This window comes from Hemitrygon akajei, chromosome 5, assembly GCF_048418815.1.
Source record: "Hemitrygon akajei chromosome 5, sHemAka1.3, whole genome shotgun sequence".
Taxonomy (NCBI): domain Eukaryota; kingdom Metazoa; phylum Chordata; class Chondrichthyes; order Myliobatiformes; family Dasyatidae; genus Hemitrygon; species Hemitrygon akajei.
Window position 1 is genome coordinate 91968760 of NC_133128.1, and position 26707 is coordinate 91995466.

General features: G+C 44.1%; 1 protein-coding gene across 3 annotated transcripts in view; it reads left to right on the forward strand.

Annotated features, from left to right (window-relative positions):
* The first annotated feature begins 4793 nt into the window (after positions 1 to 4793).
* The window catches only part of tmco3 (transmembrane and coiled-coil domains 3), a 53021-nt gene continuing 31107 nt past the window's right edge, over positions 4794 to 26707 (forward strand). For all 3 annotated transcript variants that reach the window (XM_073046041.1, XM_073046042.1, XM_073046043.1), the window contains exons 1-5: positions 4794 to 4905; positions 9984 to 10498; positions 13828 to 14007; positions 15991 to 16182; positions 24951 to 25079. In XM_073046041.1, coding sequence (XP_072902142.1) covers positions 10052 to 10498; positions 13828 to 14007; positions 15991 to 16182; positions 24951 to 25079 — 948 coding nt within the window. In that variant the 5' untranslated portion in view covers positions 4794 to 4905; positions 9984 to 10051. The remainder of the gene's footprint in view (positions 4906 to 9983; positions 10499 to 13827; positions 14008 to 15990; positions 16183 to 24950; positions 25080 to 26707) is intronic.

The following is a 26707-nucleotide window of genomic DNA, read 5'->3' on the forward strand; positions in this document are numbered from 1 at the left end:
TGAACGGCTCCTCGTACGGCCGCTGTAGCAGTGCCCGGTGTCCGCCCCTTCGTACAAAGATAAACTTAGATAGATAGATAGATACTTTATTCATCCCCATGGGGAAATTCAACTTTTTTTCCAATGTCCCATACACTTGTTGTAGCAAAACTACTTACATACAATACTTAACTCAGTAAAAAAAATATGATATGCATCTAAATCACTATCTCAAAAAGCATTAATAATAGCTTTTAAAAAGTTCTTAAGTCCTGGCGGTAGAATTGTAAAGCCTAATGGCATTGGGGAGTATTGACCTCTTCATCCTGTCTGAGGAGCATTGCATCGATAGTAACCTGTCGCTGAAACTGCTTCTCTGTCTCTGGATGGTGCTATGTAGAGGATGTTCAGAGTTATCCATAATTGACCGTAGCCTACTCAGCGCCCTTCGCTCAGCTACCGATGTTAAACTCTCCAGTACTTTGCCCACGACAGAGCCCGCCTTCCTTACCAGCTTATTAAGACATGAGGCGTCCCTCTTCTTAATGCTTCCTCCCCAACACGCCACCACAAAGAAGAGGGCGCTCTCCACAAATGACCTATAGAACATCTTCAGCATCTCACTACAGACATTGAATGACGCCAACCTTCTTAGGAAGTACAGTCGACTCTGTGCCTTCCTGCACAAGGCATCTGTGTTGGCAGTCCAGTCTAGCTTCTTGTCTAACTGTACTCCCAGATACTTGTAGGTCTTAACCTGCTCCACACATTCTCCATTAATGATCACTGGCTCCATATGAGGCCTAGATCTCCTAAAGTCCACCACCATCTCCTTGGTCTTGGTGATATTGAGACGCAGGTAGTTTGAGTTGCACCATATCACAAAGTCCTGTATCAGTTTCCTATACTCCTCCTCCTGTCCATTCCTGACACACCCCACTATGGCCGTGTCATCAGCGAACTTCTGCACATGGCAGGACTCCGAGTTATATTGGAAGTCTGATGTGTACAGGGTGAACAGGACCGGAGAGAGTACGGTTCCCTGCGGCGCCCCTGTGCTGCTGACCACCGTGTCAGACCTACAGTCTCCCAACCGCACATACTGAGGTCTATCTGTCAAGTAGTCCACTATCCAATCCACCATGTGAGAGTCTACTCCCATCTCCGTTAGAACTTACAGTTCTTTGGATACATGGGTCGGCGTCCGTCCGTGCTGTGAAGTTGGCACGGGGGCCAGGTTGCCGAGCCTTTCGCATAGCCTGCCCAGGACTGCTGCGGGTTCTTCCTCTTGCCCCCTTGGGGCTGGTATGAACTCTCCCGGGACGGCCAGAGGTGCGCCGTATACCAACTCGGCCGACGAGGCGTGCAGATCCTCTTTGGACGCTGTGCGAATTCCAAGCAGGACCCAGGGAAGCTCGTCCACCCAGTTAGGTCCTCTCAGGCGGGCCATGAGAGCCGACTTCAAGTGACGGTGGAAGCGTTCCACTAGTCCGTTCGACTGTGGGTGGTAGGCAGTTGTGTGGTGCAGCTGCGTTCCCAACAGGCTGGCCACAGGCTGAAGGTGAACTGGGCGCCTCTGTCGGAGGTAATGTGGGCCGGTACCCCGAAGCGTGCTACCCAGGTTGCGATCAGTGCTCGGGCGCAGGAATCGGCAGATGTGTCGGTGAGCGGGACCGCCTCTGGCCACCTCGTGAACCGGTCTACCACCGTTAGTAGGTACCGTGCTCCTCGGGACACTGGTAGGGGGCCCACGATATCCACATGAATGTGATCAAACCTCCGGTGGGTGGGTTCGAACTGCTGCGGCGGGGCTTTAGTGTGCCGCTGCACCTTGGCTGTTTGGCACTGCGCGCACATTCTGGCCCATTCACTGACCTGCTTGCGAAGTCCATGCCACGCGAACTTGCTGGAGACCAGCCGGACGGTTGTCCTGATAGATGGGTGCGCCAAACCGTGTATGGAGTCGAAAACTCGCCGCCTCCAGGCTGCCAGGACGATGGGGCGAGGTTGGCCGGTAGCCACGTCGCACAGGAGGGTCCTCTCACCTGGGCCTACAAGAAAGTCTTACAGCTGCAAACCCGAGACTGCAGTCTTGTAGCTGGGCATCTCATCGTCTGCCTGCTGAGCCTCCACCAGTGCTGCATAGTCCACCCCCAGGGACAGGGCCTGGACAGCTGGTCTGGAGAGTGCGTCTGCCACGACGTTGTCCTTTCCCGAGACATGCTGGATGTCCGTCGTGTACTCAGAGATGTAGGACAGATGTCGCTGCTGGCAAGCCGACCAGGGATTGGACACCTTCGTGAACGCGAAGGTCAACGGTTTGTGGTCCGTGAACGCGGCGAACGGCCTGCCTTCTAAGAAGTACCTGAAATGCCGGATTGCCAGGTACAGCGCCAACAGTTCCCGGTCGAAAGCACTGTATTTGAGCTTCGGTGGTCGCAGGTGTTTGCTGAAAAACACCAGGGGTTGCCAGCGACCCTCGATGAGTTGTTCCAGCACCCCACCGACTGCCGTGTTAGATGCGTCCACTGTGAGGGCGGTAGGGACGTCCATTCTGGGGTGCACTAGCATCGCGGTGTTTGCCAAGGCTTCTTTCATTTTAATGAAAGCGGCGGCGGACTCCTCGTCCCAGGGAATGTCCTTGCCCTTACCCAACATCAGGGCAAACAGCTGCATGATTCGGGCAGCTGAAGGGAGGAAATGGTAGAAATTTACCATACCCACGAATTCCTGAAGGCCTTTGATTGTGTTGGGTCGGGGGAAATGGCGGATTGCGTCTACCTTAGCGGGCAGAGGGGTTGCCCCGTCTTTAGTAATCCTGTGGCCCAGGAAGTCGATGGTGTCGAGCCCGAACTGGCATTTGGCCGGGTTGATTGTCAGGCCGTATTCACTCAGTCGGGCGTAGAGTTGACGGAGGTGGGACAGATGCTCCTGACGACTGCTGCTGGCTATGAGGATGTCGTCCAAATAGATGAAAGTGAAGTCCAGGTCGCGTCCCACCGCGTCCATTAACCGCTGAAACGTCTGTGCGGCATTCTTTAGGCCGAACAGCATGCGGAGGAACTCGAAAAGGCCGAAAGGGGTGATGAGTGCCGTTTTGGGGACGTCGTCCGGATGCATCGGGATTTGATGGTATCCGCGGATGAGGTCTACCTTGGAGAAGATCCGTGCGCCATGCAGGTTTGCTGCAAAATCCTGAATGTGCGGCACAGGGTAGCGGTCTGGTGTCGTAGCCTCGTTCAGCCTGCGGTAGTCGCCGCATGGTCTCCAGCCCCCTGTTGCTTTGGGCACCATGTGCAGGGGGGAGGCCCATGGGCTGTTGGACCGCAGTATGATCCCCAATTCCTCCATTCTCTTGAACTCCTCCTTCGCCAGGCGGAGCTTTTCCGGGGGAAGCCTTCGTGCACGGGCGTGGAGGGGTGGTCCCTTGGTCGGGATGTGGTGCTGTACCCCGTGTCTGGGCATGGCTGCCGTGAACTGCGGTGTCAGAATCGATGGAAAGTCCGCCAGGATTCTGGTGAATTCGTTGTCCGACAGCGTGATGGAGTCCAGGTGTGGGGCCGGCAACTTGGCTTTACGCAGGGAGAACGTCTGGAAAGTCTCGGCATGTACCAGTCTTTTCCCTTGCAAGTCGACCAGCAGGCTGTGAGCTCGCAAGAAGTCCGCCCCCAGGAGTGGTTGGGCCACCGCGGCCAGTGTGAAGACCCACATGAACCGGCTGGCACCGAACTGCAGCTGCACTGTGCGGGTGCCGTAGGTCCGTATCGTGCTGCCGTTTGCGGCCCTCAGGGTGGGTCCTGGCTTCCTGTTGCTGGTGTCGTACCCCGTCGGGGGCAAACGCTGATCTCCGCTCCGGTGTCGACCAAGAAGCGGCGTCCCAACTGTTTGTCCCAGACGTACAAGAGGCTGTCCTGGTGGCCAGCCGCCACAGTCATTAGCGGCAGCTGGCCCTGGCAGGGCGGGTGACAACGGCAGGCTTTTGTGCCCCAACCGCTAGTGGTAGAAACACCACTGTTCACTGGCCTCTTCACTCCTGCCTCTGTGCTGTGTGCGCCCCCCTGCCGGGCCTGGTCTGGTCCGCTGCTGGGCACGTGGCCTGGTAATCTGACCGACAGACGCCACGCTCTCCCTCTTGGCTTTCCACAGCATGTCTGCCCGGGCCGCCACCTTCTGGGGGTCGCTGAAATCTGTGTCAGCCAGCAGCAGATGTATGTCCTCGGGCAGTTGCTCCAGGAACGCTTGCTCGAACATGAGACAGGGCTTGTGTCCGTCGGCCAGGGCCAGCATCTCGTTCATCAATGCTGACTGCAGTCTGTCTCCCAAACCGTCCAGGTGAAGCAGGCTCATGCCGTGAGAGGCCAAAGGTCCCAATGAGCATCGCCTTGAATGCTTCATATTTCCCTTCTTCCGGGGGCGACTGTATGAAATCCGCAACCTGGGCGGCTGTCTCCTGGTCAAGGGCGCTCATCACATGGTAGTAACGCTTGGAATCAGAGGATATCTGCCGAATCCGGAACTGGGCTTCTGCTTAGCTAAACCACACACGTGGTCGCAGCGTCCAGAAAGTCGGCAGTTTTAGCGAAACTGCGTGAACAGATGAAGAGTCGGTCATCTTTGGTCCAAATCCCGTTTGGACCGTCGGGGTCACCACTGTAGCGATGTGTTACACACAGCGCTGAAATAACGACACGCAGTCGGTAAGCCGTTTCGAGATTAGTTTATTCAAACTTCGCGGCGCTGGCATTTAATCCCTAGCGCCCGCCCTCTCCGGGCGGAAATGACGTCAGAGGTGCGTGACCAAAGCCTCTCCCCGCGCGCTGGCTCTTTGTGAGCCTGCGCAGAAAGTGGGTCACTTTCGCCTGTAGACGTCACCGGGAACGCCCCCAACCTGGGCGCGTACCCGGTGAGACCGGGAGCGCGCAGCCGGTAAGTAGCCGTCGGCCCGCCGGGTGCATGGTTTGACGGGGTAGAGTAGCAACGAGCCGAAACCTGCGCCATCACCTCCTCCGGGGGCTTCGGCTACGGTCTGGCCGGCCTGCCTGCCTGCCTGATGCCGTGAGTTTGGGAATGTGGGCAGAGTCTCTGGAGGAGAGATGGTGAGGGGAGGGTTGGGGCTCACCTCTTGTCAGAGCTGCACACTTCAGGTCGTAAAGTTGTCGGCAGGGGTACAGGCAGGCCATGCGGCCCATCGTGTCTGCCCCGCCACCCCATTCTCCTGCCTTCTTCCCGAACCTTTGACACACGTACTAATTAAGAACCGACCCCCCTCCCGATTTAAATATTGGCCTCACGGCCGTCTGACTAATTTCCTCCATATTGTACTCTGATCCGAGGCTGTCCCACTGTTGGAAATTTACTCTTCATGTCCACCCTATCTGGGGTCTAGGCCTTTCAATGTTCGATAGCTTTCCACGAAATGTCCCCGCCCCCCGTTCTTCGGGAGTACAGGTACAGAGCCATCAAACTCTCCTCGACATTAACCCTATCAATTCTAGGGCCAGTGAAAGTGGTTGCATGCCTATTAGGGGAAATATGCCTGGAATGTGATACTTGGCTGAATATAACTGCTGTAAATTAGCGACTTGTTATTGTCACATGAAGAAATTTTGTTGTGCATGCCATTCAGAGAGATAATTATGTACATAATTATTTCAAGGTAGCACAGGAAGGAATACAATGCACAATATTGTGCTACAGTTAGAGAAATTGCAGTGCAGGTAACCAAATATAGAACAAGGCATATGACAAGGTAGGCTGAGGAACAAGAGTTTATCATGTAAGAGATCTCAACAAGAGTTTGAACACAGCAGGAGAGAAGTTGTCCTTGAGCCTGGTGGTACATATTGGCAAGGTATTGTATCTTCTGCCTGATGGGAAGGAGGAGAAGGGGAACTGAGTAGGAGGGTTCAAAGTCAGCACAAAGTGTTGACAGAGTCAGTGGAGGTGAAGCTTGTTTTCCTGATAGATTCAGTACTCCAGCATTGTCAAAGACCATCCTTCCCACAATCTCTTTGACCTCTTGCCATCAAGCAGAAGGTACAGCAGCATTAAAAACCAGAACTGTCAGGCTGGGTAACAGCTTCTTCCGCAGCCTGTTAGACTTCTTAACATCCTACTACCCAGCAGACAGATACACCCTGTCATTTCAGTTCATCTTCCCCCCCCACCACCCCCCCAACTCACAGAAGACCCACATCCTGCCCTGGTCACTTTTCATCTTTTATTCTATTGGTATTATTTCAGATATTTATATACCTGCCTGTTTTATTATGATAACACCAGTAACATTACTAAACATGCAGCTTGCACTTAATGTCAACCTGTCAGTCTTCAGGTCATAACACTCAGGGACTTGTGCTAATATTTTGTAATTGTGTGTGCTGGATTATAACTATATCTGGTGTTTTGTATCTTGGCCCTAGAAGAATGATGTTTAATTTAACTGTTATACATGTTGACTGTTACACATGTTCAACTGGGTTGAATGACCATTAACTTGAACTACCTGACTGGAGTTCCCCCACTCTTCCTGACAACTCATTTATTAGTTCCAGGGGAAAATGTTTCATCAGCAGTCCCAAATTTGGGATTTTGTCTACTCATAAGCAGCTTGTGATAAGGAATGTGAAGGAGTACAGTTCCATATCGTACTGCCTTTTAACGGTGTGCTGGAAGCTTTGAATTAATGTAGTTGAACTGGGAAAGCAGTTACAAGAGACTACAGAGGTGGAATCTGGAATCTGGAAAAGCACCCTGAAAGGAAGGGGAAATGGAGCTAAAAGTGCTGGATAACAGATTGGAGGAATAAAGCACTAAGGTAAAAGGTGTAGAGGTATGATATCACGGAGACAATGAGGTGATCAAGACAAGGAAAGGAGTTGGTTTATGTGTTGCTGGTGAGTATTTTTGTATTTAAGTTATGTATATGTTTGCACAGTCAGTTAATCTAATATGGGTGTGATAGGGCATTACAGGTTTATGGAATGCACACTCTGTGCCACGTGGAAACTCCAGGTTGTACCTTGCTAAGAAGTGCTGTTAGAGGAGTCTTGAGCTTTGGGTTTTGGAGCTTCAGCAATAGCTGATACCTCTGTAGCCCATCTGTGAGCTAATGTATTGTGTGCCACCAAAAGCATGTTTCAGTAGATGGCCTTCTGCAGTTCAAGAGGGGAGGAAGAGAAAGACAAAATAATATTGCTTCCCTGATGTCAGGGCCAAGGATGTTCTTGAGTGCTGTAGAATATATGAGGTAGAGAGTGAAGAGTTGGAGCCTCAATAAGAGGATGAGGCCCTGCAGGCAGACTTTAAGGCAGGGGTTCCCAACCTTTTTTTTTAGGCTGTGGACCCCTACCATTAATTGAGAGTCCGTAGACCCCAGGTTGGGAACCCCTGCTTTAAGGAGGCAGTGATATGATTAAGCAGGATTTTAATGAGTAGTAATTTTCTGATATTAATTTTCACTATTAATATTGTGTACCATTTGATATAGATAGAAATGGGACGCCAGCACAGATGAATGCATGGCTGGAAATGCAGAGTAGAGAGGTGGTTTTAGATTCTTGTTGCATTTCCACTTTAGTATTTATTCCACATGTGTTTATTGTCCTCTTTTAGTTGCCTCTGAACAACAGCATTCAGTGTCTAGTGGGTGAAGCCTATACAAGCCAGATGGGATGCAACTCAACAGGATCGAAACTAGTGTCCTTGTGAACAGATTTACTTGTGCTGTTGGGAGGGTTTAACCAGATACATGGATGAAAGGGAAGCAGAGCAAGGATTCAGAAAGCAAATCTGGTAATAACGGGCCAAATATTTTTGAGTGTTTTGAAGCCACAACAAAAGGTTAGAAAAAGACAAAAAAATGTAAGTCTGTGCTTAATGGTATATCTCTAAATATAGGGAATTAAGTAGAAGGTACAAATGTGTGTGAGTGTGATGGTTAGCTCCATCTGAATCGCGGGTTAAAAAAGGAAAGATTGGTAACTTAATGTTCTTGGTTATCGGATGAGATGGGGGAGATTAAAAACAACAGATTATGAAATATCTAAAGACATGTTCACAGCTGTGTGAAGTATGATAGATCAGAAAAGTAATCAAATGAGGATGTGTGACTTGGATTAATGGGCGAATGGTGATCAAACTGATGGGAGTGTACTGTAGCAACACTCAAAATGCTGGAACTCAGCAAGTTGAGGGAAATAAACAATTTTCATCAGAACTAGAAAGGAATGGATCAAAGCCAGAATAAAATAGATCTCCGGACAATCCAAGGAAAGTTATATTTGTGGTCATAAAGTATTTCTCTTAAATGAAAAATCATGAAAAAATAGGGTGTGGGGGGCGTGGTGAAGGGGTGGTTCAACTTTCAAAAATCAGTGTATAGGATTATTCTGGTGAATCAAATAATAAGGGCTGCAATATGATGTTAGTCTTAGAAGTTAATAAGAAGGCTCTGGTGAGAGGATATTTTGACAAGTTGAGTAACGGTCACCTTACACCACTGTCAGTTACACTTTTGCCTCCCTGTAACAGTGTAGAGCAATAGAGTGTACAGTCGGCCCTCCATATCCGCGAATTCAGCAAATCGCGAAAACCTGGAAGTGCTCTTCTAACACTTCTTGTTCTAGCATGTGCACACTTTTTTTCTTGTCATTATTCCCTAAACAATGCAGTATAACAACCATTTTACATAGCATTTACATTGTATTAGGTATTATAAGTAATCTAGAGATGATTTAAAGTATACGGGAGGATGTGCGGGGGTTATCGTGGATCGAGATCGAAAAAAATCATAAGTTCTCTTACTAAGTCGGAACAGGTACATCCGGTATTATTTAGCATCAGTCAAATGTTTGTCTTAGTACTTAGTTTATATTTTACCTTCCTATGCATATAAAACACGTAAGAACGTATGTTTCAGTGCCGGGCTCGGGAACAGAAGTTTTCAGGACTTGGGACATACTGCTCCCGAGTGCGCTCTCCACTGTGCTGGGTTGATATGGAGGATCTAAAACCCAATAATTAAACCACTACGTTGCTTAGTAATAATTGTAGCTTTCATCGGGGCAGAGCCTTTCTCACTTTATCCTTTAAAATCGTTCCGATCGTTGACCAACGTAGCCTAACGCTTTTCCAATGACTGGTGGCGTTTCACCTCTTTCCGATCGCTTTATTATTTCCACTTTATTTTCAGTCGTGTTTGTGATTATTTTCCGAACAGAAACACTGTGGATTCAGATCTCTGCTGCCGGGTCCTAATGTCCACCGCACTGAGACAGGTTAAATAAGGTCTGGGGTTCTGCTGGGTCCTAAGGTCCAACGCATTGAGACGGATTGAATAAGGGACTTGAGCATCCACAAATTTTGGTATCCGCAAGGGGTCCCAGAACCAATCCCCCACGGATAAGGAGGGCCAACTATATTAGCACAAGCAAAGTGTGGAAGGGTCAGAGCGAGCAGAAACATGAGCATACCTCCAAAATGATTCAGAATAGGAAAGTATCATATGAAAGCTATGAAACATGTAGCATTTGTAAAAAGATAAACAAATTAAAAGTACAAATGGAAATAAATGGGTACAATTAACTATTACAGAGAAGTAGTTGCAGAGAGCGGTATTGGGAGTTACATATTCAAGAACACTAATGTTTTATGCGATTTCCAAATGGAAGTAGTCCCAGAAGAAAGATGGGATAGAAGCAGTGAAGAGAATGAATATTAGCATAGAAAATCAGAGTAGTATGCAAAGAAACAGCAGAAGACAGAAAATATTGCTACCCTTGTCCTGTTAGCTGGTGGAAATCATAGGTTTGAAAGCTGCTATCTAAGGCATCTTGTATGTTGTCAAACATCTGATTGATAATATCTGTCAATGTTGAAGTGTTTCATGGTTAAATAATTTAATCATAAATTTGTAAAGTACAGCATTACTTATGAATAACTACATGGTCTTGAAGTGGTTTAAATTGTTGTCATTCAAAGTTTTCAATCCCGTTTCTTTTTAGGCTGGTAAATGACCAGAAATGAAATTATTCATGCAGTGCCTCTGTGGCTGTGAATTTAGTAACACAAAATGAAGCAGATTAAATTTGAAATCATCTGGATTGTGTTTGCATTAGCTTACTTGTGTTCAGTGCAAGCTGCAGAACACATAGATATGGCCAAACATGTGATCAAATTGCACAGAGGGAGAGGGGCTGCAGTCACTAAAGGGAAGCTCTGGATTATGGACAATTGTAAGAGGCTGTCTGGAATGCTTCACCAAAAGAATGTAGTGATCAACAAAATGAAGAAAGCAATTGAAACAGTAGAGAAGGATTCCAGACTGTCTGTAGAAGAAAAGATCTTCCAGATTCACACCTTTGAGACTTTTCAAAAAGAGTTGAATGAAAGTGAGAAATCAGTGTTCCAGGCTGTCCGTGGGCTTGAGAGAGTTCTTCAGGGGGACTACAAAGATATAGTAAACATGAAAGAAAGCAGCAAACAACGCCTTGAAGCCTTAAGAGAAGCTGCTATAAAGGTCAGAGTTTTTGCTTTTATTACGTATTTTATGAATTATTAACTTTTTGCATCTGCTGACCACACATTGGGATGGGGTGATAAAAGCAGGAGGGATTGGTTTATAGGAATGATGTTGGCTGGAGCAGCCACAAAGAATTGTATTAAAAACCCGTGTCATCACTGGGACTGCCTCACAATACAAATACTTTATTGTCACCAAACAATTGATACTAGAGCGTACAGATACAGATACGGGTCAGGATCTGTTCAGCAGTCTTATCACAGTTGGAAAGAAGCTGTTCCCAACTCTGGCCGTACGTACAATCCTCAATGTTCCATTTTCTGCTGCTGTCTCCAGACCTTCTGCTGTTCATTCCTTCTCAATTCTACAGTTCTGGAATGAAATGGCTTTGCTTTTACTTTGCTTTATACATCACTGCCTCTGACCTTGTTTGACCAGATCTCATATGCTAATTATGAAAACAAATATGTATACTAGAAATCCGGTTTAAAAGTTGCTGGGTTGCTGCTTGGCCTCCTGAGAATTACCAGCAGTTTTATTGTTTTCTCTTGCTTCCTCTAGCGTCACCCATTCTTGTGGTGTTCAATATCTTTATTATGTGTGTAATTGCTTGTATGTCGATGAATTTTTAATTTATGTTGCCTATCTGATGCCTGACCTTCTCTGGATTCTCTGCATGCCTTGCATCAGCTGCTCTGTATATAGTTTACTGGCTTACACTCTCATTCTCTTGCTGTTTATGTTTTACTGCTCTTCTGTCTCAGTGCTGCTTGTTAACTTACTCCATTTCCAAATGTGCTTTCTCTTGCACTGTTACGACTGTCACCTAACTGGCATCGAATTAAATAAATATGTAATTGAGATTCTTCTGAGTGTATCCTGTACTATTCATCTCCAGAGATTTTAATGACTAATTTTATTAAATGATGCAGTGTCTGTTGTTAAGCATAAACAAAAGATGTTAAGATTACTCCATAGCTCAGACTGTATCTGAGAAGCAGTTAATGTTTGGGTCGAAGAGTGGTTGAAAAGCTCTGCTTCCAACAGCCTTCTGGGAAAAGCACCAAAGAGTTGCAGCAAAACCTTTACATGGATGGTCTTTCCTTCCCTTTCAGGATATCTCCACGTCCATCTCAGAAAATAGGTTAGCCACAAACATCCGTAATAATCCTACAGACTCCTGTTGCTTTATTGACAAGACTTTCTGCACAAGTGTCTGTGAAATAATATCTTTCTTTCTCTGTCTTAGTGGATATAGCCTTTGACCACATCTCATGTATTTCTGCACTAATGTCTTCATTTTCCTGGAGAAAGCAATTATAGAGTTCTCCTTATTTTTGCCTTCTACCTCTTACATTCAATGGATCATCCTTTGCCTTTTCCTGCAGATCCAACAGGGTTCCAGCACTAGACACACTTTCTCTTTCCCTTTTAGCTTTTCATGAGTCCCCTTATGATTCCTGGCCTGCTCTTCTGACCCCACCAACCACTCCTGCTTTACAACATCTTGTGAATAGACAATAGGTGCAGAAGTAGACCATTCGGCCCTTCAAGCCTGCACCGCCATTCTGAGATCATGGCTGATCATCTACTATCAATACCCGGTTCCTGCCTTGTCCCCATATCCCTTGATTCCCCTATCCATAAGATACCTATCTAGCTCCTTCTTGAAAGCATCCAGAGAATTGGCCTCCACTCTGTCCTAAATGACCTACCCCTTATTCTCAAACCATGCCCTCTGGTACTGGACTCTCCCAGCATCTGGAACATATTTCCTGCCTCTATCTTGTCCAATCCCTTAATAATCTTATATGTTGCAATCAGATCACCTCTCAATCTCCTTAATTCCAGCGTGTACAAGCCCAGTCTCTCTAACCTCTCTGCGTAAGACAGTCCGGACATCCCAAGAATTAACCTTGTGAATCTACGCTGCACTTCCTCTACAGCCAGGATGTCCTTCCTTAACCCTGGAGACCAAAACTGTACACAATACTCCAGGTGTGGTCTCACCAGGGCCCTGTACAAATGCAATAGGATTTCCTTGCTCTTGTTCCCAACCATTTTTTATGCCAGTGGCCAATACCATTAAGCAAGGGGTTTGTGGACCTCAGATTGGGAAACGCTGTTCCCATTAAACCAGAGGAGATGCAATAGTGTTCCATCATCCAGGGAGCCAAATGGTCTTTTCCAGATAAAAGCAGTGATTCACATGCATTTCTTTCAGTGTAGTGTACTGTACTCAATGCAGCCCTCAGGAGCTTTCTGCTTTCTGCCATTTTTATTCTCCATTCAGCTTGCTGTCTGCCTGTGGCCTCTTCCCTATTTGTACAGACTTGGACAACATCTTCTCTTTGAGGACATTGCAGCCTTTTCGGCTCAACATCAAATTTAACATCTTCAGGGAGCTTTCTGGCTCTCACTTGCTATTGTAGAATCATAGAGCACTACGGCACAGATTCATGCCCTTCATCCCATCTAGTCTGTACTGCAAATATTATTCTGCCTAGTCCCAGATTCCAATAGATGTAACTATCAGACCAGTGACTAATTGAATGAGTAAAACAGAAGTAGAAGAGGTGCAGTGTGAAAAATTGTTCAGTTCTCCTGTGACCTGAAAAATAATAGATTAAGCTATTTTCTAAATGGTGAAAGTTAGGAAATGTAAACACCACAGGGATTTATAAGTCCACTGTTATATACTACTGGGCATTGTTACAGCTCCACAGAGCCTTGACACTTGATCTGATTTTTTGAATTTGGTTTTGAAAAGGTACAATGCATATTCATCTGAGTAAGCCCAGTTGCATAGACAAACTTGCAGTCTCTTGAATATAGAAAAACTGATTTGATCCAGTTGGGCTTTTAAGATGACTTAAGGTTGTCTTAGAATTATTGGATTTTATTCTGATGCAAAACTTCAGAATAAGTTAATTGAAAATTAAAATTAGAACTTGGCATTTGAGGCTGCTGTTAAGAAGTGCTTCCTCATGCAGTGTCATGGAAGTCTCCTCTGGCCTACCCACTAGAAAACTAATCTGACCAGTTCTTAGCAGGGCATATGTGCATTTCTTTGCACGCTAACATTCTGCATGTATTAACCTCACTGTTAATGTATGAGTATTTATTTGATTACAGAAATAAGTAGACAGTGAAACAGGATGGAAGTACCCATATTGGCTCATTCATATGTAGATTTATAATCTTTCAGAACAAATTATGTTAAAGTACAGTATATGTGTAGTTTGAATCACCATGTGGTGATTCAGAAGTAGTCCTGTTACCATTGTTTCTAAGTTTGTATTTTCATTGCTGTTCGGAATCTACAGGAAGAAAAAGAATATGTTGAGTTATTGGCTGCCGAGAAACACCAAGCCGAGGTGCTTAAAAATACTCAGCATGCAAATAAAAGCTTATCAATCCTTGATGAAATTCTCGAGGATGTGAGGAAGGCTGCTGATCGTTTGGAGGAGGAGATTGACGATCATGTCTTTGACAACAACAAACTGGTGAGTTGCAGAATGCAATGTATGGTCCTGGGTTTGTTCAATCCTTTTATTGTAAGACTCATATTTAGTTGTGAGGCTGGTAGAATTTCTTTTTTGAGGTAATTGAATTCTGGAATGATCAAATACCCAGTAAAGAATTCAGTCCTTGTTCTCAAATAAAATGCTTTCTCAAAGGCTATTCAGCATTCCTGCTACACACATCTTGTCTCTTAAAGCTCGTTACTTGTTATTCTGCATAGATGTCTCAGTCTAATAATTAGAAACAGAGAAAAGTACACTATAAACTGTTGCAGTTAGCTCACAGAAGCAGATATTAGTCCCACTCCTTTGCTCTTCCCATCATCCAACAAAACTTTTAACGTGGATATTTATCCACTTGAAAGTTGGTTTTAAATCTGCTTTCACCATTCTTTCAAGTATGGCCTCTCCTCTAGGACTATGGATTGTGTTTGAAGTTTGTTCTTTTCAGTTTATGTTAAATATATGGAATCTTGGTTAATCCATAATTATATTTCAGTGGAGCACAAGAGAAGGTGCTGGAGGATCCCAGTGAGTCAGGCGGCATCTGAGGAGTGAAAGATTGAGACCCTGCATCAGGACAATTCTGGCCCTCTTGTTATGAAAAAGATACAGAATCAATGAAGATGCAAAAAGGGATGATGGCAGACTAAAGTGCTATAATATATTAGGATAGACTGTGCTGTTTTCCTCTTGAAAAGAATAGGCTGAGACTTGTTGCATTCCCTGATTTCATAAGAAATTGGGTTAACTGCAGTGCTCAGAATACACTATGAATTTTTGTTATGTCACAAAGATGGGAAACATCAAATCCATATTGATAATTTTGAAAAGATTGATATCTACAAATAAGTTTTTATGTACACAAAGTGGGGACAGAATTCAGTTTCATTGGATAAATTTAAGTTGTTATTACTAAATGTGTACTTTATTATTTTGCACAGTTTTGGTTACCAAGAGAAACAGACCCTGGTAAAATGAGAGGTTAGATTCCATATTAATGGTCGCAAATAGGCAGACCTAGCATAAGTGTGGGCCATGGTATTTAGAAAAGTTGACATTGGTGTAAAAACAAAAATGATGAAAGGAAATGCAAAACCTACAACTCTCCAGGATTGTGTTTTTGACTTTAGTAATCCTGTCCTTTATTTGGAGTCTGAAATATTTGAGCACCACTCCAGACAGAGCTAGCTTTCAGTTGACATTATTGTCTGGAGCCATCAGAAAGGTTGTTTTAAGTACTGTACTTCAACATTGAATCAGCCCCTGAGGAGAAAGTGTTCCAAAAATCTAAGCTGATGCACTAGATAAGTGGCTGAAAAATCCCAAGATAAAGCTTGAGCTTGCACTAAAACAAAATGTACTTATGTGATGGATGCTTCATATTGATCATCTGCAACTCCAAGAACTGTTGAAGGTGAAAATAATACTGAATGGAATGATCTGTACTTCCTGCAGAAATATCCAAGTGCTTTTAAATCCAGAGGTTTCTTCTTGTGTCAGTTTATCCAGGTATTTGCACTGAAGGAGAATGAATAATTGTTCAACTAGACGACTAGTGAGTTTTTATGCAATCGAAGATTTATTGAGTCTTGCCTGTAACGCAGCTGGCATTTAGGGTGGCAATGAAGGTCGTTCAGCTCTGTCCGTCCATACAATCCCACACAGATAAAAGAAGGATTCGTCATTGCTGTTTCCCTAACAATTTTTTTGACTGGTCGTTGTTGTTAGCTATGAGCTGAGCCCCCACACCTGGAGGATGAGGTCTGGCCTCTACCCTTTGACTGGTTTGGCATGGTGACCCTACCAAGAGCCAAAGCACGAGGTCCTGACTCCAGCCAACATAGTTCTCCAGGTCATTGAGGCATGCAAGCCTCCAAACCCTACGACCAGGTTGTGGTCCTCTTGGAGGGGAGATTTAGTGATCTCCTACAAATTTTGGCATTTCAGTGTCTTGTTTTTCAGATACACGGTGGAAATTTTGAAGCAGTCATCAGGGTTGAAGAGGTTGAAGAAGACCATAAACAGAACACTTCCATGCATGAGGTGCATGATGGTTTGGGGTTGAGCATGCTCATTGACTCTCAGAACAACCAGTATATACTGACAAAACCAAGGGACTCAACCATCCCCAGAGCTGATATCCATTTTATAAAGGTAACCAAGCTTTCATTTTATAACAGTAACCAGATGAAACAAAAACAAAACACACCAGAAATAATAAGGCAGGCAGCATCTATATACAGGATTAATGTTTCAGGTCAATAGTCTGTCATAAAAACTACAGGTAGTAGGAAAACAAAGCTGGTTTAAATTTCAGAGGTGCTGAGAGAGCCAAAGGAATGCCTCTGATGGGTGCAGAGTGAGAGTTATCTTGATGCTATTTAAGTTAGATAAATGAATGCGTATTTATTTTAGGAGTTTGAATAGAGAGGTGAAGGTGGGCATAAAGGAAGAAGGGGTCAAAACCAATTTGATGGTGGTGAAATTTATTTATTTCTCTTTCCACACCCATTTGATGTGCTGCTATTCCAACAAAGTCTGAGGAATAGCATATTCTAGCCAGGTAGATTGTAGGTTGATAATATTCTCAGCATAACAATTTCAAATAACCAATCTTTCCTGTTTGTGAGATTATTAGGTCATCTATTGTACCTGTATTATTAGCTCCCTCTTCAAAGATACTATTTGATCATAGAGCCATATAGCACAGAAACAGGTCATTTTCATTCTCTCCTCAAAGGTGAAATGCTCCGCCCAGGAATCATCCTGGTGAAACTCCCCTGAATCACATCCTTTTGTGTGGTAAGAAGAGCTATTTTGGGTAACATAATTGTAGGGAAATGTATATAATTCACAGCCACTGACATGAATTGGGGTTTCATTTGAAGAGGCTGGTCTGATGTGATAACATAATTATATAAAGGGTTTTTAGCATGCTTTGAGTTCACTTTTCTGGTGCTCAATAAATGAGTTGCTATGGTTTTCTGAAACATAAATAGCCTCTGTTATTTTATTTGCGGAAACCTATATTGGTGATCTTGATACTCTAGGATGGTTCCAGAGGTATTGAACATGTCTGCCAATGCAGTCGCTTTGAAACTGCTGGAGGTTTGGGAGCAAAGTGCTGTCACTTGGCTCATACAAACGAGGCTTAATTCGTGCTTGCAGAAACCTCCGCCGACAACACCAAATATTTCTATGTTGTAGTGTCACTCACACGCCATGCCTGTAAGAGTGGTGTGTCTACTAGAACATCTACCTGAACACTATAAATAACAATCACTTAAAAACTCACCTTTTATGGACTTTTGGACTGTCGGAGTCTAAACAGTTGCTCTTCTTGCCCGGCTTTGGCGATGGTAAGCCTTCAGAGCTAACGGACCATGTGCTGTCTCTCCTGCGAAATCACCATCTTTGTTTTATTTTTAAAGAATTCTTCACACAGCAAATGCCTGATCAAGTTCACATAGCCCTCGCTAACGCACCTGTGATGGACTCTTGGGAGTCTGCTAAAATGGCAGCCAGGCAGCAATGCTTCATTTCTCCTCCTTTCTCTACCTCAATAAGCCTCCAACACAAAGATGCCTGTGCCTGCGACAGATGACACCGGGTCTGTGCTTTTACCACGCTCGCTTTGGTAGGTACACGAGGAAGTGCTGACTGCCTTTGACAGTGCCAGTGCATCAGGACATCAGAGGTCTGTGATCACCATGGGTTCCAGCTACCAGGGATGTCGACTGTTCATTATGGACACACTTTCAGGGTGACTTTCTTCTGCGACACGAGTGCTCAAGTGAGTGTGCTGCCAGCATCCCATCTATCGATGAGAAGGCAAAGAATGATGAAACCTCGCTGGACACTGCCAACAGCAGCACGATCCAGACCTACAGGACAACGATGGGTGATACTCTGCTTCAGTGGGCGGCATCCCACGTGGGACTTTGTCCTGGCTAGATCTCTGATTGGTGCAGGTTTCCTGTGTGACTAAGGACTGTTGGTTGATCTTATAAAATATCGGCTTGTGGATATCAAGGACTTTGGGTCAGTATCCTGAATCCCCAGAAAGTTCCCCACAATGACTGTATCAAGCACATGCACTATTGAATGTGAGTTTGCTCGACTGCTGGGGGAATTCCCAAACCTCGCCAAGCTCAGGTTCTCTATGAGAGTCACAAAACATGGGGTTGAGTATCGCATTTCCACACAGGCTCACCAGTGCAATTCTGTACATGTAGACTGGACCCAGCAAAGCTGGCAACTGCGAAGGCTGAGTTTGCCAACCTGGAAAGACTTGGCATTGTACGCCGGTTGAATAGCCCTTGGACTTCACCCCTCAATGTGATCCCCAAATCTGATGGTAGTTGCCACCCATGCATTGATTACTGATGCCTTAATGTGGTCACCACCCTTGATTGCTACCGGGTCCCACACATCCAAGATGACTTTTCAGTGCGTTTAGCCGGAAAATCAGTTTTTTCCAAAATTGATCTAGTTGGGGCTAGGATGTTCCCAAAACAGCTGAGGTAACCCCATTTGGCCTTTTTGAGTTTCTGCGCATACCGTTTGGACTGAAACATGCAGCACAGATTTTCCAGTGGTTGATGGACTCTGTATTAAAAGGCTTAGATTTTTTTTGTTTTCCTGTATGGAAGGTTGCCAGTGCGTCCAAATCTGAACACGTATCCCATCTCCGCACACTGTTCGAACACTTAAGCCAACACAGGTTGATTAACCCTGCTAAATGCCAGTTTGGGTTGTCAGCCATTGACTTTCTCTGTCTTCGCATCACTGCAGGTAGTGTGAAACCATTGCTGCTGTTACGGATTTTCCTCTGCCGCACACTAAAAAACTCTACTAGAGGAGTTTAGGCATGGTAAATTTCTATCATTGCTTCATTCTGTGAGCTGCTGAACTTGTGCTTCCCCTGTATAGTGCGTTTAAAGTCAATACCACTAGTCACGTGCTTGACTGGTCAGTGGACATGAGCAGGACATTTGATGATAGCAAACAAGCTCTTTCTAATAAGACCCTGTTGACACACCTGCTCCCCAACCCACCCATAGCCATTACTGCTGACACTTCAGACTGTGCTGTGGCTGCTGAGCACAGACAGTTGGTCGGAGTCGCTTGCCTTCTTCAGGTGGCAGCGCCGTCCCCCTGAAAGGAGCTTCTTGGACTCTTATCTGGCTGTCTGCCATTTTTGTTTTCCTCTAGAGGGTTGCCATTTCACACTGTTTATTGACCACAAACCCCTTGTGCACATGATGGCTAAAATATCAGACAATCAAAATGGCAGCAACACCACCTGGTCTACATATCCAAGTTCACAATTGATATACAACATATCAAGGGGAAAAATAACGCTGTGGCTAATTGCCTCTCACGGCCAACCTTTGAGGCTAGAGGGGTTGACTATGCCAGCATGGCAGTCGACCAAGCTAGTAACCCAGAGAGAACAGTGCCCAGACTGCTTAAAGAACAGCAGTCACAAGCCTGCGGTTGGTTGACATTAAGTTCAGGGAAGCATGGGTTTCTCTACTGTATGATTTTTTCTAACTGATCATCCTCGCCATATTTTGCGCGCAAACTGGAGACGCACTGTTTTTGAATCCATACTTGGCCTTTTGCATCCGGACTGGAAGGCCTCACAGAAAGTGGTTGCACTAAAGTTTGTGTGGCACAGCCTTTGAAAGGATGGGCGTGATTGGAGTGCCAGTGGGAAAAAATTAACCGTCATGTTCAGGTGACGTTGGCACCTTTTGAGGTCCCTAAGTGACGGTTTGACCATGTCAATGTGGACTTCGGTCCTCTTCCCTCTCTCCCCCCATTCCCACGGTTTCATGCACCTCCTTACCATGGTGGACCATGCCACCAGTGGCCAGAGGTCGTTCCCCAGCATTGATGATGGCTGCAGACATGCCTCGGGCATTCAACAGCACCTGGTTACCTGATCATCATCTCATATTTCCTCTGACCGCAGTTCCTAATTCATATCGATCCTCTGGGCTGTGATGGCCCAGAAACAGAGAAATATAGAAAACATACAGGCCCTTCAGCCCACAATGCTGTGCTGAACATGTACTTATATTAGAAATTACATTAGAAATAGCCCTCTATTTTTCTAAGCTCAATGTACCTGTTCAGGAGTCTCTTAAAAGACCCTATCATATCCGCCTCAACCACCGTTGCTGATAGCCCATTCCACACACTCACTACTCTCTGCGTTTATATAAAAAAAAACCTACCCCTGATATCTGCTCTGTACCTACTTCCAAGCACCTTAAAATTGTGCCCCCTCGTGCTAGCTATTTCAGCCCTGGAGAAAAAGCCTCTGACTATCCACACGATCAATGCCTCTCATCATCTTATACACCTCTATCAGGTCACCTGTCATCCTCCTTTGCTGCAAGGAGAAAAGGCTGAGTTCACTCAATCTATTCTCATAAGGCATGCTCCCCAATCTAGGCAACATCCTTGTAAATCTCCACTGCACCCTTTCTATAGTTTCAACATCCTTCCTGTAGTGAGGTGACCAAAACTGAGCACAGTACTCCAAGTGGGGACTGATCAAGGTCCTATATAGCTGTAACATTACCTCTCAGCTCTTAAACTCAGTCCCATGGTTGATGAAGGGCAATGCACCGTATGCCTTCTCAACCACAGAGTCAACCTGGCGTTAAGCTCCATCACATCACGGCATATCACCCATAGTCCAATGGCCTATGCAATCGGTTTTACCACTTCTTAAAGGCTGCTCTGAGTCCTACCCTGACTGATGAGTGTTGGCATGATCGCCTCCTGTGGGTTCTAGGGCTCAGAACAGTTTCAAAAGAGGACCTGCATTCATACATGGCTGAGTTGATATACAGACAGCTGTTACGAGTGCCAGGAGATTTCATTCTTGATGGCAGGGCCACCTAATGGCCTCTCAACAGTGTTCCACCCTCCTCAGTAAATTCAATAGGTTTCAGTAGGTACATTTAATGTCGGAGAAATGTATACAATATACATCCTGAAATTCTTCTTCACAGACGTCCATGAAAACAGAGGAGTGCCCCAAAGAATGAATGACAGTTAAATGTTAGAACCCCAAAGCCCCCCAGCTCCCACACAAAAGCAGCAGTGAAGCAACGACGCCCCCACCAGCAAAAAAGCATCGGCACCCCCCCCCCCACCGAGCACACAAGTTTGCAGCAAAGCATCAGTAGACACAGATTTGCAGTACCCCAAAGACTACTTGTTCACCCAGTATTCAACATACCACAGGCTCTCTCCCTAATAAGGGAAAAAAGGTGTCCCAGTTTCACAGCGAGAGGGGAGACATAACAAAGCAACTTGCTGATTTATGGTGCTAAAAGTCTGTTGCATCGCTTCATCCGAGCTCTGTGCTCAAAGAACTGTTCCTTTTCCCCCATTTCTGCCTTCCATCATGGCATACAGAATTCTTGGGTTCCTGCTGACCTACATTCTGCCTATTTTGTTTTCATCCACCATGATGCACAACTAAGGCCCCCTTACAATGGCTTATTCTGGGTTTTGGAATGGGGAGAAAAGACTTTTATTATGGATAAGAGGAGTAAATCTGAACATATTTTGATAGATCACCTTAAGCCAGCCCACCAAGATTTGGAGGATTCCACTACCATGCCCCTGGTGTCACCACATGACCATGAGTGCCTCTGGACAAGCTAGAGGCACCTACTATTCCCCCACCCTTGGAACATAGGACCTGAACCTGGTCCAAGCTCCAGACAATCTCACAATGCCGGCTTTAATGAATTCTTGGGAGGCCTGTGTTAGGGTATCATAATTGGTAAAAATGTATGTAATGAACAGCCACCCAACATTAAATTGAGTTAAGGCTGGTGTGATGTGATGACATAATTAGAGTTTTTTGCGCACTTTAGTTTTTTGGTATTCAATAAATTAGTTGCTATGGCTTTCTTGAAACATAAAACGTCACTGTTATTTTATTTGTAAAGACCTACATCTTAACTACACCATAACATTCTGTGTCCTGGCTAACAAAAGCACTTATCTCATGTACCATCTTGTGTAGCTGTAGTATCACTTGCGAAGAACCTTGGGCTTTGTAGACTGAGATTATCTCTTCCTTAAGATTCTGCAGGGCATTGTCATTCATTATGTCTTGTCCTTTGGGCCTTTAGTCCTCCCAAAATGTTATCACTATCAGAATTAAACTTGATTTGCCAATGTTCAGTTAATCTTATCAATGATATCATCCTACTGCCCAAGGCTACTTTTCCCACTATCAAGAAGAATACCAATTCTTGCATCATCTACAAATTTCCTGATCACACCAACTCCAGTCACTTCCAAATCATTAATATATGTAACAGGCAGTTAAAGTGCCAGGCACTGATCCCCTCTGGTACGCCACTGACCGCTGGCTTTAGTCAATCACCTTGTATTAACAAGCCAGTTTTGGATTCATCTGCCAACTTGCTCTGAGTAAATTGGATCTAAGACCAATAACCTTGCTGAAGTCCATATAGACTACATCAATACAATTTGTTATCTCTCCAAAAACTCAAATCAAATTGCTCAGACAAGACATCATCCAAAAATTCAATGCAATCTGTCTGATTAATCCTGTGCCTTGGAACATTTCTCAATGACTTCTTCATCACTTATTTTAGACTCTCAAGCTTGAAAGTACTTGACTTATCCCTCTCACCCTTCTTGACTTTTAAGTGTTACGTTTAATTATTTTTGTCTACACAAGGTCAGGGGATGATGCCTTTTATCTATTGGTTAGTTGGGTGTCTTAGTTTAATAAAATTACAGTGGATTCAGGTTTTTAAATTATGTCTGTTGTGTTATGTTATCCATTTGGGCTGATGGCTGGTGATTCAAAAAGCAGTACAGACCATGCAGTTTATAATTGGTAGTTGGCAAGAGATATGCAGAACACAATTCTTGCTCACTGCGATTTCAAGCATTCAAGCTTGGAGATGCCAGAAACAGGCAAGAGTGAAAATGAAACAATTCTACTACAAGTTAGGAACTACAAAAAATTTGAAGGTATCAACAATCACCTTGAATGTTACAATGAAAATGAAGATTATCCATTACCTGCACTAGGTGTCTCTGCTGATTTTGTTCATTTAATCAAAAGAACACAGCAGCATACGCTGGATGAATTCCCCTATTGATAACTATTGGGAACTAATGCACAGTTTTATAGCACTGTAGTAGTAGTGGTTGTGTTCTAATTTGCTCTGTATTTCATTTACATACATAATTTGTTACTCTGTTAAATGATAATATGTCCTTCATTATACCTTTATAACTATGTATTTCCATAAAGCTTCAGTTAATTGGGGCAGCTGCTTAATTGGGCCAAGATGTACTGGTCTCGATGTGTTCTCATTAAACAGAATCCACTGCTTAACAAAAATTGGCTTTATGGTGCAGTTAGAAGAGCTGCCTTAGAGAACAAGAGACTAGGGTTCAATCCTAATCCTGGCTGCTTTCTGTGTGGAGTTTTCACTTTTTCCCTGGCTGCCCCATTTTCCATACACATTCCAAAGAGGTCAGGTTAGTTAGCCACTACAAGTTGTTCCTAGTGTGTAGGTGTGGGGCTTAATGTAGAAATAGTGTGAATGAATTATTGATAGCTGGCATGGAGTTGGTGGGCCGAAGAGCCTATTGCTCTGCTATATCTGTCCATGACTTTGTTCTTCACTGGTTGGAAGAGTGTGCCTAATAGTTTCCTCCAATGACTGATTCTTGAGGTCCCAATGTAGTACACAGAACTCCAATATTATCAGGAGTTACATTTGTTCTAAGAGGTCTACATCACAATTTTTCCTTAACATGGAGTTGTGTATTTGTACATGCATCAAGAAATGTGAGTCGAGAGCAAAATTTAGTTTTTCTTTCAAAAGTTCCATGAGAATGAATTTTATTGTTTACCTCAAATTTTCAGTAATTTGTGGATCCTGTTAGGGTGACTTTCTGTTACTCATAAGGCTGTGTTTCGAGGTTTGCTTGTATTGACAATCTGCAAATAATTTGACTGAGGAACCAAATGTAACATTTCTAAGTTTTCTAATAAAGGTGGCATGGTAGCGCAGCAGTTGGCGTAATGCCATTACAGTGCCAATGACTGGGTCCAGATAGGGTGGCACTGTAGCATAGTGGTTAGCACAATGCTTTACAGTGCAGGTGACACAAGTTCAATTCCTGTCGCTGCTTGTCAGGAGTTTTTATGTTCTCCCCGTGACTGTGTGTGTTTCCACCAGGTGTTCCAATTTCCTCCCACAGTCCAAAGATGTACGGTTAGTAGGTTAATTGGTCATTGTAAATTGTCCTGTGACTAGGTTTGGATTAAACTGGGAGTGTTGGTGGGCAGCATGGCTCAAAGGGGCAGAAGGGCCTGTTATTGTGCTTTATCCGTAAATAAAAGTTATCAGGTGATAAGTGATGATGAAGCAACAAAGTTCAAGAGGATACAGAGTGAAGAATAAGAGGGCAGATGCAGGAGCAGATACTAACAATGTGATTACCTGGTTTGGTAGACAAATATAGATCAGAGTCCTTTGTTACATAATGAGAGTTTGGGAAATGTTGATATTCAAGAAACTTGGGTATCCTTGTACACAACTTGTTAGGAAGGCAAGTAGTATGTTGGCCTTTGCTCTAAGAGCATTTGACCTTTAGAGTAAAGATATCTTCCTGCAATTACTTAGCATCTTGATGAGACCACTCCTGGAGTTTTAAATGACAAGTAAATATTTTCAGCTAACACTCATGTTAAGTGATCTGTTTAACTAAGTGGACCATCCTAGCATGGACAAGACAATATGAAAGCTAATATTCAATTTGTACATTTATGTAAAATATGTTATTTTTATTTAATAAGTTCTTAAGTATTTAATCATGTAATTTATTCTCAGGATATAATATCCATTGTAGTATTATCTCTGCCATGTGCCTGGATTTGTACTCTGATGGGGCTTCCTACGATGTTTGGTTATATCATTTGTGGAGTGCTGTTGGGTCCTTCAGGACTAAACCAGATCAAGGTACGATTAATTATTATCAGTCAGTGATGTAAACACCCCTGTTTGAGTTATTTTGGACAAGGGAATTGTATATTTTTGAAACAAACCTTATACATTAAGAAAAAGGCATATTCATCAGTGTGTTTAATCGTTTAGTGGAAGAGGGGAGGATCATTGTAAATGTTGGTATTTCATTTGTCATAGTGTCAAACAGCATGGAAACATGCCCTTTAATCCAACTCATCTGTGCCAACTATGGTGCCCATCAAGTTAGTCCCACTTGCTCTCATTTAACCCTTATCTATGCATGTATTTATCCAAATGATTTTTGAATCTTGTTACCTGTCTCATACTAGAACTGAACACATTATTCCAAATGTGGTCTCACCAATGTCTTGCACAACTGCAACATAACATCCCAACATCTAAACTCAATGCCTGATTGACAAAGGCCATCTTGCTAAAAACTGTCTTCACTATCATGTCTACACTGTCAGGAACATCACCTGTTTTGGTGTTGTCTGCAAACTTACTAACAATGCTAACATGCACAAAGTACTGGAGGAACTTACACTCATTTAAATTGGTGCTATAGATGGTAAATAGCAACGGGCCTATCAATAACCTCTAAGAGCACCGCTTGTCATGGGTCTCCAGTCCGAAAAAGCCTTTTACTATCACCCTCTGCTTCCTATTATCAAGTTAATTCTGATACTCTCCCTGGATCTCATGTGATCTAACTTTGCATAGCAGCCTACTACACAGAACCTTATCAAAGGCCTTACTGAAGTCCTTATAGATCACATTTGCTGCCCTGCCCTTGTCAACCTCCTTAGTTTATTCTTCAAAAAACTCAATCAAGTTCATGAGACATGATCTTCCACACACAAAGCCGTACTGCCTATCCTTAATCAACTTGTAAATTTCCAAATGCTTGTACATCTTGTCCTTCAGTATCCCTTCAGTAACTTAGCTACCACAGATGTTAGGCTTACCTGTCTTTCGTTCCCAGGTTCTTTGTAGTCCTTAAATAAAGGCACAATATGATTCACCCTTCAGTCTTCTGGCACTTCACCCCTTCCTAATGATGTATATATTTTAGCCAGGGCTCCTGCAATTTCTTCTGCAGCTTCCCACAGTGTTCTTGGTTGTACCTAATCAGTCTCTGGTGATTTATCTATCACCGTACATTTTAAGGTATATTGTCCCCAGAACCTCCCCATTAACTTATCTTATGGTCTAAAGTCTTCACGTATTTCTTCATAATAAAAACAGGAGAAATACTCATTGAAGACCATACCCATCTCCTGCAGTACCACACAGAGATAATTGCTTTTGTCTTTGGGGATCCTAGTCTTTCCATGATTAGTATATTTTCCTTAATATACAGTACATAAAATACCTTTGGATTTTCCTTGATCTTCTATGCCAAAGTTATCTCATGTCCCCTTTCTTTGCCTTTCTTATTTCCTTCTTGAGTATAGTCCTCCAACCCCTATACTCCCCCTGGGATTCAGTTGATCCCAGCTATCTGTACCTGATCTGTGGCACCTTTTTCCTGACCAGAACAGAGCCTCAAAATCTCCTATCATCCAGGGTTTCCCATTCTTTGCTGTTCATCCTTAATAGGAATGTGCAGATCTTCAATT